The sequence below is a fragment of the Cibotium barometz genome, chromosome 5 (assembly GCF_041138505.1).
Source record: "Cibotium barometz isolate CiBa-2024 chromosome 5, ASM4113850v1, whole genome shotgun sequence".
In the NCBI taxonomy this organism is placed as follows: Eukaryota; Viridiplantae; Streptophyta; class Polypodiopsida; order Cyatheales; family Cibotiaceae; genus Cibotium; species Cibotium barometz.
The window spans coordinates 29,136,052-29,149,796 of record NC_141050.1 but is presented as its reverse complement, the minus strand read 5'-3'; the positions used below and the strand labels follow the sequence as shown (position 1 = coordinate 29,149,796).

Here is a 13,745-nt window from a genome sequence, read left to right as displayed (position 1 = left end):
GCTGTAGTTTCTAGACAACCCTTGTTGATCCATCTTTTGGGAATGCATTTTTGTGCATCTTACCCAATATGCACCTTTCACATACATGTTTTGGTGGCAGTTCTACATGAGGCATGTCGTGTACCATTTGATGCCTTTGCAATAGCATTGGACTGTCATAATTGATAATTCACATGCCCAAACCTGGTATACCACAATTTTGCCTCTTGCATCGCAGGTGTAAGAGTGGTGACTACATGAGCATCATGCACTCTCCTGTCAAACTTGTCAAGCTGATATAACCCATGTACAATGCGTCGGAAAGCGACTAATGCATAGCCACCTTCATGGTCTTTGATTGTGCACCTGTTGTCCTCAAAGTTCACAGCATATCCTCTTTTTGCAAAAGAGGAGACGGACAACAAGTTCTTAATCCCAGGCACATACAATACATCTGGAAGACATTAGTCTTTACCATCTGCGGTTGTGAGGATCACCTCACCACCAACACCCTAAATTGGATAAGAAGAATTGTTTGCACGTGTTACCCGTTTGTCTTCAGGGGCAGCCATAAGCTTCTTATACGAAATCCTCTGTGAGGTAATGTGTTTAGAAGCACCATTGTCAAAGTACCATGTGTCGCGTCTTTCATTTGACACTGAGAGACATATGTTGTAATGATGCATCATAACTGCAAGTAAGAAAAGTCCACTCATCCTGCACAAGATTTACTGACACATCATCTTTCACTGCAGGTGATGAAGAATCTTCAGCCATGCTGCTTTTTTCTTCTCCTTTGCAAGCCACTTTCTGTACTCATTCAAGTGACCCGGCTTTTTGTAGTAGTGACATTTGCCCTTTTTCTTGGGCTTGCCTGCATCATTTTTAGCCTTTTGTGAAGATTGTCCTAAATCAGCCTTTGGCTGAAAATTGCTTTTGGCTTTTCCTTTCCCTTTGCCTTGGGCAACAAAAGCCACATCACTGCCACGCATGACGGAAGATTTGTTCTTCCGATTCTGCTCCTCTTGTAGCAACAAACCAACCAGCTCTTCAAACAAGATTGGTTCTGGGTTCCCCCACATAGATAGAGCGAGTGATGTGTGGAAGTGTAAGTTCCTAGTAGTGATGATAGTGTCCTGGAGACCAGCTCCTTTTCAGAAATGACCTCATCAATATTGAGCAATTGCTCCGAAGATCCTGGATCTTTGTAAGATGATCAGCCATATTGTCACCTTCATTCAAGTCCAAGTTCTCAAGTTCCTTCTTGAGATTTGCAACCCTGGTCTCGTTCTTTGCCTGATACGTGGTTTCAAGTACATCCCAAGCTCGCCGTGAGGTCCTGCAAGACCTGATATGCGATATCATTGATCGCTTTAATGACAAAGCAATCGAAGCCATCACTTGGGCATCACGAGTATCCCATCTCTTCTACTCTTGTGAGGGAGGAGTATCACAGCTAGGTGTGTTAGGTACTATGTCTGCAAGGCGTACATCTCACATAACCCCATAAGTCTTTGGCGACAAGAAGGTTTTGGACCATGAAACTTCAGAGGGAGTAGTTACTACCATCCAATTTGTCCTCTTGGGACAAAACCCGAATATATCTGTTGTATTCCCTGCCATAATGCTGAAATCTCTTAGCCAAGAGATATCCAAACACTTGCAACCAAGTATGCTGTAAAAAGCTTTGCACGCAAAAACCCAATGCACTGGAGTGCTATGCCAACCAATCACAGATTCTTGAGTAAACTTTTTGCCTCAATACAAGGCTATAGTAAATGTTTCGAGTGTCTTGACAACACAAGCAATGCAAATCTCTGCACAATCAATGCATAAACATCCAATCAAGGTCTGCAGAATGGAAAGTCTCAAATTTTTGTGCACCGTTGGGCTCCATTTTGTGCCAATTGTACATAAATTGCAAAAGCCCTAAATCTCTGTGTACCCTGTAGCTGCAATTGTGCAATTAAGCACGAATTTTTGAAAACTCTCAAATTTCTGCAAAGCGTATAGCTTTAATTTTTGCAATCAAGCGAAAATTCTGCAGTTGCGTGCATGAAATTGTCCTGTTTGCCTTGAAATATGCAATGAAGCATGAATTTCAAAAAAACCCTCATTTTCACTAAACCCTGCATCAAGTCTTGCATTGAGCTGTTGTTGCACCTTGAATTTTGCAATGAAGCTTGAATTTTCTCATTCCCATCTTAGTGAATATGAAACAGTAGAATTTCCTCTCACATATTATCTACTTATTCATTTTTTTAATTTTTACGAAAATTAACAGAGGATTAAAGAGAACCCTTATTTAATTATAAAGATTCTATATGCATCTAATTATGCATTAAATCCAATTCTGATGAAAGTCACACTTTTATCATCATAAAAATCATTTATGATGAAAATCACTCTTTTAATAAAAAAATATCTTTTATGCATCCATTTATGCATAAAAATCATTTATGATGAAAATCACACTTTTAATATAAAAAAAATATCTTTTATGCATAAAAATCATTTATGATGAAAATCATACTTTTAATATAAAAAAATATCTTTTATGCATAAAAATCATTTATGATGAAAATCACACTTTTAATATAAAAAAAATCTTTTATGCATCCATTTATGCATAAAAATCATCCATTTATGCATAAAAATCATTTATGATGCCAAAGAGGTGATAGTCCAAGTGGTAAAGTGTTTGCCTAGGACCGAAAGGTCTTGGGTTCAAACCCTGCTTGGACCCCTCGGCGGCACCTCTCATCCGCGCTCTCCATAAGCTTCCCTTCGGTGTCGATCGTGTTCTGGCCGCCTTTCCCAGGAGGACTCCAGTGTAGCCCCTCCGCTCTCTGTGGTCGAGTGTGCTCGTCGCCCTCTTCAGAGGGCCGCGTAGACGGCATTATGCCCACCCTTATAGTGTGTACTAGCCCATAAGTTATAGTACATAGTACACTTAGTACTTTTAATGTACTAAGTGCACTATGTGTACTAGTGCAATATACATGTGTGATAGGGGAGTCACACACTCAATGCATTGAGTTGACTTATCCCCACAACTCTCTCTCTCTCTCTCTCCCTTGTTCTCTCTGTGTATGTCTCCCACATGAAAAACCTAACCCTAATTATCTCTCCCATTCAACTGGTATCAGAGCTATGGTCATTCCCTCCCCTCCCTCTTCTCCTTGATGGCTGCACCCTGCTCTTCACACAGACATTAATCTGCTGAATTCTGAAGGTAGTTGTCTGCTGATTTCCATGCTGGTCGTACCCTGATCTGGTCTGGCCGTACCTGCTGTGAGTACCTGATGTACTTTTGCACCCTACTCCTCACATAGCCTTGCTTTTGGTCGCCCTGTTCTGCCCTACCAGCAGGCCCTGGCCGCCTAGCGTAGGCAGCCAACAGCCAACAAGCGTGGGCTGCTTAGCTGCTCTCCAACCAACAGCCACGCTGCTCAACGCACAGCAGCAGCACAGCGCTGTCCAGCCAGCGCACAGCTCGCAGCCAGACAAGCGCCCAGCTCAACAGCAGTCAGCAGCACGTCGTCCTCGCATCAGCAGTACCTTTAACATCCACACAGTCAGTGTGTACAGCAGCATCAACAGCAAAAATCGACGCCTCCTTTTCTGCAACAGCATCAACATCATACATTCAGCCTGCAAATTGTAGAAAATCAAAAATTACCTAAGGTATTTGCTTCAATTTTTTGGAATTTGCATGTCCAATTTGCAATTGAGCATGTACAATCATCAATTGAGCAGGTCAGGTGCCGAATTGCTCAATTTCTGAGCAAAATTGGCAAAATTGAGTGACATTGGTCACAATCAGGATCAATTTGCAGGAAATTGGATGTCGAAATTTGGGGCTTTTGATGTAATTGTGCAATTAAGCATTCATACATGCTGTATGATGTGAGAAATCGCACATTCGGGCAAAATTGCAGCAAATTGCAGTGCAAATCAAGGGGCTTTTGTGCCGATTGGATTGATTTGCATGCAGGCACTCGTATTTGATGCTTTGGGCAATGTGTTGATGCCTGTCAAGCACTCAATGTGCCTGTAAATCAAGGGGCTTTCATGTATTGGATGTATATGTGGCCAGGTGAAGCATCCCGAAGACTCTAAATGCCTTCATGTGCATCAATGTACCATGTATGATCAGCAATTGATCTTAAATCAAGGGGCTTTTCAAGATCGTATGCTTGTTGAGCTTGGCAAAGCAGCAGGCAAGACATTTATGCCTTGAATCCTCAGAAATCGGCTTGCAGTCAAGGGGCTTTTGCCCAATTTCTGTTCGGAGTGTTCGGGACTATAAAAGTCTGATTTTCACTCATTTGGAGAGCCAGGAGAGCATTTATTGCTACTGTACCTGCTGGTACAGATTTGGTACAGCTTTGTACAAGTTTTGGCATGGCTGCACATTGATTTGAGTGAGCAAAAATCTCAATTTCAGCTGCTGTACTTGCCGGTACAGATTTGGTACATCATTGGTGAGCACTTGGTACTGTTGTACAGTACTTTGGAAGGGCAATAGAGCACATTTAAGATGCTGTCCTAAATCTGCAGCAACCAGATTTTGGTGATTTTATCACATACAGTGGAAGAAAAGTTGCATTCTTGCTTCCGCAGTGGGAGATAAAGCTTGGGAGAACAACTGTGAGCACTTTGTGTGCTTTTGGTGCAGTGTTTGCACACTTGCAGGGAGTCAAGCATTGACAGGTTGCATATTGCTATGGCAACCACAGGTGAGAGCTCTTCATTGCTTCACATCAAGAAGCTTGAAGGCTCACATAACTATGATATTTGGCAAACCTAGTGCTATAATGTGTTGCTCCAGAAGAAGCAGCACAAGCCTATCAAAGAAAGGGGTGTAATGTCCGCTTCTCTTACTGCTGAAGAGTGGGAAGATATGGATGAGCTGGCAAGATCTACTACCATGTTGTCTGTGTCAGACTCTTTACTTTTCAGCATTCGTGAAGAGAAGACAGCTTGGGGAATGTGGCAGAGATTGCAGGACTTGTATGCCCAGCAAAGTGTCTCAAGCGAAGTGTATTGGTTGAAGAAACTCATAGGTCTTTAGATGAAGGAAGGGGCGTTTATGACAGCCCATCTAAATGAGTTTAATGGTATTGTCAGCCAAGTTATAAATCAAAAGTTGGCAATGGACGATGAGTTCAAAGCCACTTTTCTCTTATGCACTTTGCCAGAGAGTTGGGACACATTCAGGATAGCCACTAGCAATTCAAATGCTATGCTGTCATATGCAGATGTTGAGGGTGCTCTTCTTCAAGAAGAGATGAACAGGAAGAACAATTCTGTTGGAAAGTCCAATGCACGTGGGAGATCCCAGCAAAGGGGAAAAAGCCAAGAACGGGGAAGGAGCAAGTCTCGCTCCAAAAAGGACTTGGAATGCCATTATTGTGGCAAGAAGGGACACATTAAAAAGCAATGCTACAAATGGAAAAATGATCAAAAGGAAAAGGGAAAAGGCAAAGACAAAGACAAAGATGAAGCCAAAGGGCAAAAGTGGAGTCAAGATTGAAGAAATCAATGTGTCACATGCAGGTGACAGTGAGGATGAGGTCCTATTCACGTCTTCACTTGATGCCCATTCACTTCTTACAGGAGATGGTCATGGTATGCACTCATGGATCATTGATTCAGGTGCCTCCTTTCATGTCACAGGTTGCAGAGACTTGTTTGTCAGGTATACTGCTGGCAATGAAGGAGTAGTTTATTTGGGTGATAACCATGCATGCAAGATTCTTGGCAGAGGTGATGTGAGGCTTGTGTTTTCAGATGGCTCACAGCTTATGCTCCATGATGTTAGGCATGTGCCTGAGATCAAGAAGAACCTGTTTTCTACTGGACAGCTTGATGATGCTGATTATGTTACCACATTTGGTCGTGGAAAGTGGAAAATTAGTAAGGGCTCACTGGTTGTTGCCAGGGGCTCTAAGGTGGACACTCTTTACTTCATGCATGCAGGTGTTTGTTACCATGCTAATGTAAATGCAACCGAGCTGCCAGAAATCTCTATGTGGCATAGCCGGTTGGGACACATGAGTGTCAAGGGAATGGAGCAATTGTCTCGTTTGGGTTACTTGCCTTCTCTAAAGTTTTCAAGTTTTCAGTTTTGTGAGCATTGTATATATGGTAGGCAACTACAGTGCCCCCACAAGAAAGCTCTTGGACAGAAAGATGCTCAGTTAGAGCTTGTGCATACTGATGTATGTGAGATGCCTCAGCTTTCTTTGGGAGGGGCAAAATACTCTGTGTCTTTTATTGATGATGCCACACGCAAGGTGTGGGTCTATCCTCTTCGTTTGAAGAGTGATACATTCTCAGTGTTTCAGAAGTTTGTTGCTCTTGTTGAGAATCAAACTGGCAAAACACTGAAGGCTTTGCGTTCCGACAATGGTGGAGAGTATATGTCCAAACAGTTTCAGGACTTTTGTGATGCTAAAGGCATCAAGAGGGAGCTCTCTACTCCTTATGATCCTCCACAAAATGGGACAGCAGAGAGGATGAACAGGACCATTCAGGGGAAGGTCCGTTCTATGTTGTCACATGCTGCATTACCTCATGGTTTTTGGGCTGAAGCTGTTATGACAGTTGTTCATCTTATAAACAGGTCACCTAACACGAGGCTTGGTGGGAAATTGCCAGAGGAAGTATGGACAGGGAAGCCTCCGTCATACAAGCACTTGAGAGTGTTTGGTTGCATTGCGTACGTGCACATACGCAGGGAAATGCGCACCAAACTTGATCCTAAGTCTCACAAATGCATATTCCTAGGATATGGTGACAAAGGTGAAATGGGGTATAGACTTTGGGATCTCGTGAATAGAAAGATGATACGCAGCAATGATGTCATTTTTGATGAAACATGCATGTATAAGGAGCCTGCAAGGCAACAGGAGCCTGGCAGAGTCATCTTTGATGATGATGGACATCATGGACAACAACCAAGGGCTGTAAATCAGCCATTACAGCAGCAAAACCAGCCCTTAAATGGTGCTGAAAATGGTCCAAATGGACAGCCAGAGATGGCAGAAGATATCCCTATGGATATACCACAGTTAGAGGAGATACCGGGCATGATTTTTCAGCCTTATGGCATGGAACAAGAGCCACCAATGGGTGATATGCAGGCTGGACAGCAACCTACAAATGATGGCCATTGGGTACGGAGGTCCACAAGACCCTCCAGAGCCCCTGACAGGTTTGTTCAAGGGGTTGACTACTTAATGCTTACTGACTGTGGGGAGCCCTCATGTTATAAGGAGGCTTTACAGAGGGCAGACAAGGCTCTATGGGAGCGTGCCATGAAGTCAGAGATGGATTCTCTGCACAAAAATGGAACATGGAAGTTGGTGCATTTGCTTGCAGGCAAGAAGGTTTTGCCATGCAAGTGGGTTTACAGGCTCAAAGTTGCGCCTGATGCAAAGCCAAGATACAAAGCCAGGTTAGTGGCTAAGGGCTTCAAGCAGGAATATGGTGTAGACTTTGAGGAGATCTTCTCTCCAGTGGTCAAAATGACCACACTTAGAGCTGTGTTAGCTTTGGTTGCACATGATGATCTGGACTTGATTCAGATGGATGTGAAGACTGCTTTTCTTCACGGTGATCTCCATGAGGAGATATATATGCAACAACCAGAGGGTTATGCAGTGAGTGGAAAGGAGAAGCTTGTATGCAAGCTGAAAAAGAGTCTTTATGGGCTCAAACAGGCACCAAGGGAATGGTATCATAAATTTGATACATTCATGAAATCCCAGAATTTCAGGAGAAGTGACATAGATCACTGCTTATACACCAAGAAAGCTTTGGATGGCAGTCTATTGATCCTCATCTTGTATGTTGATGATATGTTGATTACCGGGAAATCTCGTAAAGAGATGGATGCCTTGAAGAAGAGACTGCATCAAACCTTTGATATGAAGGATTTGGGTGATGCAAATCACATTTTGGGTATGCGGATACTTCGGGACAGAAATCAGCATGTGTTGTATTTGTCTCAAAAGGAATACATTGGCAAAGTTTTGCAGAGGTTCAATATGGACGGGGGGAAGAAGACTAGTACTCCTTTGCCTCCATATGTGAAACTCAATGGTATGGACAGCCCACAATCAGGTAGTGGCAGGGCTGATATGGCCAAGATTCCGTATGCTTCAGTTTGTGGTAGTCTCATGTATGCCATGGTTGCTACTAGGCCGGACATTGCATTTGCAGTGGGAGTGGTTTCCAGATACATGGCCAACCCTGGCAAGAAGCATTGGGAAGCAATGAAAGGTGTCATGAGATACGTGAAGGGCACACAGGATATGTGCATTTGCTTTGGCAAACAGGATGCATTAGTGCATGGTTACACGGATTCGGATTATGCCGGTCATCCAGATAACCGGAAGTCTACTACCGGTTATGTGTTTACATTCACAGGAGGTGCTGTGTCATGGATATCCAGGATGCAGAAGTGCACTGCCTTATCTACTACAGAGGCCGAGTATATTGCAGCCACAGAGGCTTGCAAGGAGGCATTATGGCTATCTCGGTTAGTGGTTGATTTGGGTTATACAGGGGATATTCCATTGTTGCATTGTGACAGTCAGAGTGCCATCCAGTTGGCAAAGAACCCTGTCTTTCATGCAAAGACGAAGCATGTGGAGTGAAGTATCACTTCATCAGAGAGGTGATAGAGAACAAGCAAATTCAGCTTGTTAAGATTCATACGGCGGATGACAACCCGGCTGATCTGTTGACAAAGAGTTTGCCTCCAGAGCGGTTTGCTCATTGCAGACACTTGATGGGCATTGGATGAGGCCAGTTTCAGCCTTGATATGGCCTTGTATTATCATGTACATGCTGATTTTTTCTTTTCCTTCATTTAAGGGCACTTTGCGTTTAAGTGGGAGGTTGTTGGGGTAAAGGCATTATGCCCACCCTTATAGTGTGTACTAGCCCATAAGTTATAGTACATAGTACACTTAGTACTTTTAATGTACTAAGTGCACTATGTGTACTAGTGCAATATACATGTGTGATAGGGGAGTCACACACTATAAGGGTGGGCATAATGCCTTTACCACATCAACTCTCTCTGTCTCTCTCTCTCCCTTGTTATCTCTGTGTATGTCTCCCACATGAAAAACCTAACCCTAATTATCTCTCCCATTCAAGAAGATCACCATCTCACATGAGTAGATTTCATCCAATGTAGTCATGGAATTGAAGGAAAAGTGTTTTAAGAGATTGATCGGGTTGCTGGTTTGTTAATGCACAAAGAGCACAAGTGAGGAAACTTTGCAGTTTTTTGGCTACAGCCAGTTGTACTTCCCTTTTCATACTAATAAAGAAAATATTGTGGGAGGGGGGGGGGTATGGTTCTTGGCCATTGGGACTCTATTTTCAAGTGCATGGCAGTGGCACTTTAGTTTGGTGGGGGAGCAAGAGTGCTTGTTGGAAGATGCACAAAAGTAGAGTAAGGAATGGTTTTTATTTTTGGAACAAGCGTTAGGTATGGAATGTACAATACGTGTTCAATACAAGTACGGAAAGTACCGAAAAGATAAGGTACATTAAGTATGCTAGTCTTTTTCTTGTTTGAATAGTATTAAACATAAAATATGGTATATTGAAACAATTTTGTGCACATAATGGTGTGCACGTGGTATGGAAAAGCATATGTGATGCATGGATGAGGAATAGGGGCCACCTATTAAGGTCTAGGATAAACAAAAACTTCAAAATTTTTATAGAAGCTTATGCATTTTGTGTGCAGAATGCTAGTATGGTATGTGTGTGATAAGCAGAGTATTGCACAGATCATAAGGTTGAGTACGAGTATGGAATGCAACTATGTTTTGGAATATAAGTTTTTGGGGGGATTGTTGGTCGTTGCATCATATAGTAGCGGTTGAACTTGTAGAGTTCTTCTATCTTTGTGCTCACATTTGTAGGGTGAGGGTGTTAGTTGTGGGCTCGTGTTATTCTTGCTAGCAATGGTGCCAAGCAAAAAGGATGGGGGCTATGCTTGGGGGTGTGATCTCCCACACTTAATTACTCAATAAGCATTATTCTGGTGTTTGCATCTCTTGATCTCATTTCAAAACCAGACATCAATGGGTCCTCGTGAAGGGTGTTGCCCCCGAAATAGCAAGCCCCTAGGTCAGGTCCCAAATTAGGTGCTCTAGCAATTATGTCATGTGATTTCTTTATAATAAAATGCAGTTGCTCCGGACGTGCTAAGGGGGATGATGTGTCATAGCTAGGGTGAGGGTTTGGTAGAGAGATCCAGTCCATGTTGTGAACCTTGATTTGAACTTTGTAAAGTGACAAAGGAGGCTATTAGAGAGAAAGAGTTACACTGTGTGGGTAGTAGGGAACATGTGGAGCCAGCATGATATGGGGCTGCAAATCAGCGGGCAAAGCACACTCCACACTCAACCGCCAGCCACACTGCCAGCGTAAAAGGCGATTAAAAATGGCAACATGCCAATTAGGCAGACCAGAAAAAGGGGGGGAGGCAGGCTGGCACAAGCTAACCCCCCATGTTTCATATTTACTCCAAGCATATAATCATGAAACATCTTTCTTTTTGAAGCAGCATTTATGGTTCTCTGGCATTGTGATTCCTGTGCAGGCACCATACCTGCAGCAACGGCAGAAGATGTGGAGCGTGCTGTTGCGGCAGCTAGAGCAGCACTTACCAAAAACAAAGGAAAGGATTGGGCACGCACGTCTGGAAAGTATCGGGCCAAGTATTTGCGAGATATTGCGGCAAAGGTATTCCCCTCATGTTTGTCTACTTATGCTGAAGATACTTGTTGATTTCAAAAGATAAAGTAACTGGTAGTAACTTTGTTGCATAAACCGATGGCCATACATATGCTTTTTCATCATGACAATGCATGCCAAACTAGGTATATTATTGATATCAGATCCTTCCATTTTCTGTTGACGCTGTTGTAAGCCGATATCTAAAGCATCAGCTTAGTACTTAAAATCATTGAAGTACCAAGAAATGTTGTGCTTGTTTAGATATATTCCCATGTGATTTTAAAAGAAAGCAGTAGTTTTAGGACATAGATGTTGGTCTCAATTACGACTGTTTGAATTCCAGGTCACGGAGAGAAAGGAAGAGCTTGCCAAGTTGGAGGCCCTTGATTGTGGAAAGCCCCTTGATGAAGCAGCATGGGATATAGTAAGTTTCTGTACAATTTTTTTGCATTGTTTTTGATGTTAAGTCCCCTTCTTATACTCAAATTGCATACGAAGTGTGCCAATTTCTTAAATCTGAGCAGGATCATATCACCTATATTTGAAAGAAAAAGGTCCACTTGGGAGGTAATTTGAACCAAAAGGCCAGCTTAATAAGATGACTAAAAACCAAGAGAGATTTACTAGACAAGCGGCATAGTCACTGGGTCCATGGCCACCTGGCCTCCCTGGCTAGAGTATTTTCTTTCTTGCTATTGGAATGGAACGTACAAGGCAATGGTTGAAATATGAACACAAATTACCTCCCTTTGCTCTGTGCAAATCAGATTAGATTTGCAAAAGTCAACGATATTCTTCTCAGTTACATCTTTGCAAATCTTAAGGCTAAGAGAATTGGTTATTGTTACTGTTGAGTTTTATGGCTGATTTGGAAGTCTTCTGGATGCTAGATTTTGCTTTAGAAGGGCTGCATGCTGGAAAGTGGAATGAATACAGCCTGGGGCCCCTTTTATAGGTAAACTGCCTCCCGTACAGGAAGTCGGCATGTGGGTTTGGGACTGCAATTCTCCCCCTCGCCCCTCTGGCCTTTTCACAAGCCCAGTTTCTGGGGCGTCTGATCGGAGCTGCTTTGGGATGCTCATGTGCTGCAAAGGCTTCTTAAAAGCTTGCCCAAATCTGCACTACTGCTTGTACCTCTTTTCTTTGCACACAATGCTCTTTCTGTTGCCAGCCTACCACTCGTAGGTGAGTGCCTCAAAAGTAGGAATCTTTTCACATGAAGAAACTAGCAAGATTTAGAAGCTTAACGAGGCTGATAAAATCCACTCAATTGTCATTAGATGCGACATAAGCTCCGTGAAATTCGCATACAAGATTTGGGAATGGTGGATTATCCAATATCGTGTTCACGGGCACCCTGGAACCTTGTGATGGTGCCCAAAAACAAGTGTTTGGACAAGAGGAAATAAGCTTGGCAAGCCTTTAAGTTTTTTTTTTTTTTTTTTTTTTTCAAGAAAGAGACTTCTATTACTATTTAGTATGAAAAAGGTATACAACAATCACGAATATAAGCCAGAATAGAATAGAATCACCTCAATATGTAAAGGTGATTTCATCCACTGAGGAGCATCATGATGCCATGAAAGACCTGTGCTACATCTCAAAATCCCTCCAGGCATGATAGAAAAAACGATGCAATCTGTAGTCTCTTGGCCTGGGAGAGCAATGACCTGCAGAGGTATGCCTATCCTCGAAAAGACTCCTAGCCAACTCGGATGATAGTCTCTATGAAAGGTCCCAGAGAGCCACTCATGCGGAATAGCTGCATTAATCTGATCAATACGTATGCGAGAGCCCTTAAGATGTTAAATGGATGTAGCTCTTTGATCCTCCTGAAGACTCTTAAGGGTCTTCCAAGCAAGAACTGTGTATGCACATCTCTCCCATCCTGACCACTGCATGTAACGAGATGCACCAAGTGGCCGATCGGCCTTATCCTTGATGAACTCGTTCCACATAATAGGTTGTCAGTCAGCCTCATCCAAGACCTAGGAAGCCTTTGTTGCAAAAATGGTCTCATGCTTCTCCATGCTCTCTGCAATAAGAGGGGAAGATGGTGCCCTGATATCAGCCTCTGTGAACAAAAACCGTGTGCTGGGCTGCCAATCTCTCCCAACACGGAGTGTATATCTCAAAATTTGAGACAAGAAAAAATCCTTCCAAGGCTCAGTGCCTGGTCAGTGGTAGGAAACCTCTGACCACAAGTTTGCAGAGCAACGCCCTGCACTGAACATCCGCATCAATAATATTCAGCCCCCCCTCTCGTGTCTGGGTTGAATAATTGTGAGCCAAGCTACCTTGGCACGAGTGTCTATGGTGCCATCCAAACTTGACCAAAGAAAATTGTGGATCAATTTTCGCAATTGACCAATGCACGCACGAGAGAAGCACCAACAAGAGGCAATAAACCAAGCCGAGGCAAGCAATACCTGATTAGCCACCAAAGCTTTGAAGGCTAAATCTAATCTCCTGGAGCTCCAATGAAGAAGCTTCTTGCGGATACTCATAAGTACTAGAGCAAATTGTTGTGCAGGAGAAATATCAACCCAAACCTGGTATCCCAAATATCTAGCGGTGCATCCTCTACTGATCCCAGTAAAACAAAGCTCTGCACCCCAAGCAACTCTCGGTGAGTCACTAATTCAAAAACCAACAGATTTGTGCCAATTAATGAGTGCCCCTACTGCCAAACAAAACTCTTCCAGTGCTACCCGGAAGGAACATAAGCATATGTGTGAGGCTTCCAAGAACATGGTTATGTCGTTAGCAGCTAACTCAGAGTCAACCAGCTCCTCTTGACTACGAAGAGGCAACCTCAATCCGGAAATACCAACAGTGGAGGAAGGAAGATGCTCATGGCCCTCGCAACCAGCTCCTCTTGACTACGAAGAGGCAACCTCAATCCGGAAATACCAACAGTGGAGTGGAGGAAGATGCTCATGGCCCTTGCAACTATGATATATAATAATGGGGCTAAAGGGCAACCCCGC

General features: G+C 43.2%; 1 protein-coding gene across 1 annotated transcript in view; it reads left to right on the top strand.

The window, feature by feature from the left end:
* The window catches only part of LOC147638326 (aminoaldehyde dehydrogenase ALDH10A9, peroxisomal-like), a 109,849-nt gene that overhangs the window by 52,972 nt on the left and 43,132 nt on the right, over window positions 1–13,745 (top strand). The window contains exons 2-3 of the mRNA XM_086798253.1: window positions 10,619–10,761; window positions 11,099–11,179. Of these exons, the coding sequence (XP_086654379.1) occupies window positions 10,619–10,761; window positions 11,099–11,179 (224 nt within the window). The remainder of the gene's footprint in view (window positions 1–10,618; window positions 10,762–11,098; window positions 11,180–13,745) is intronic.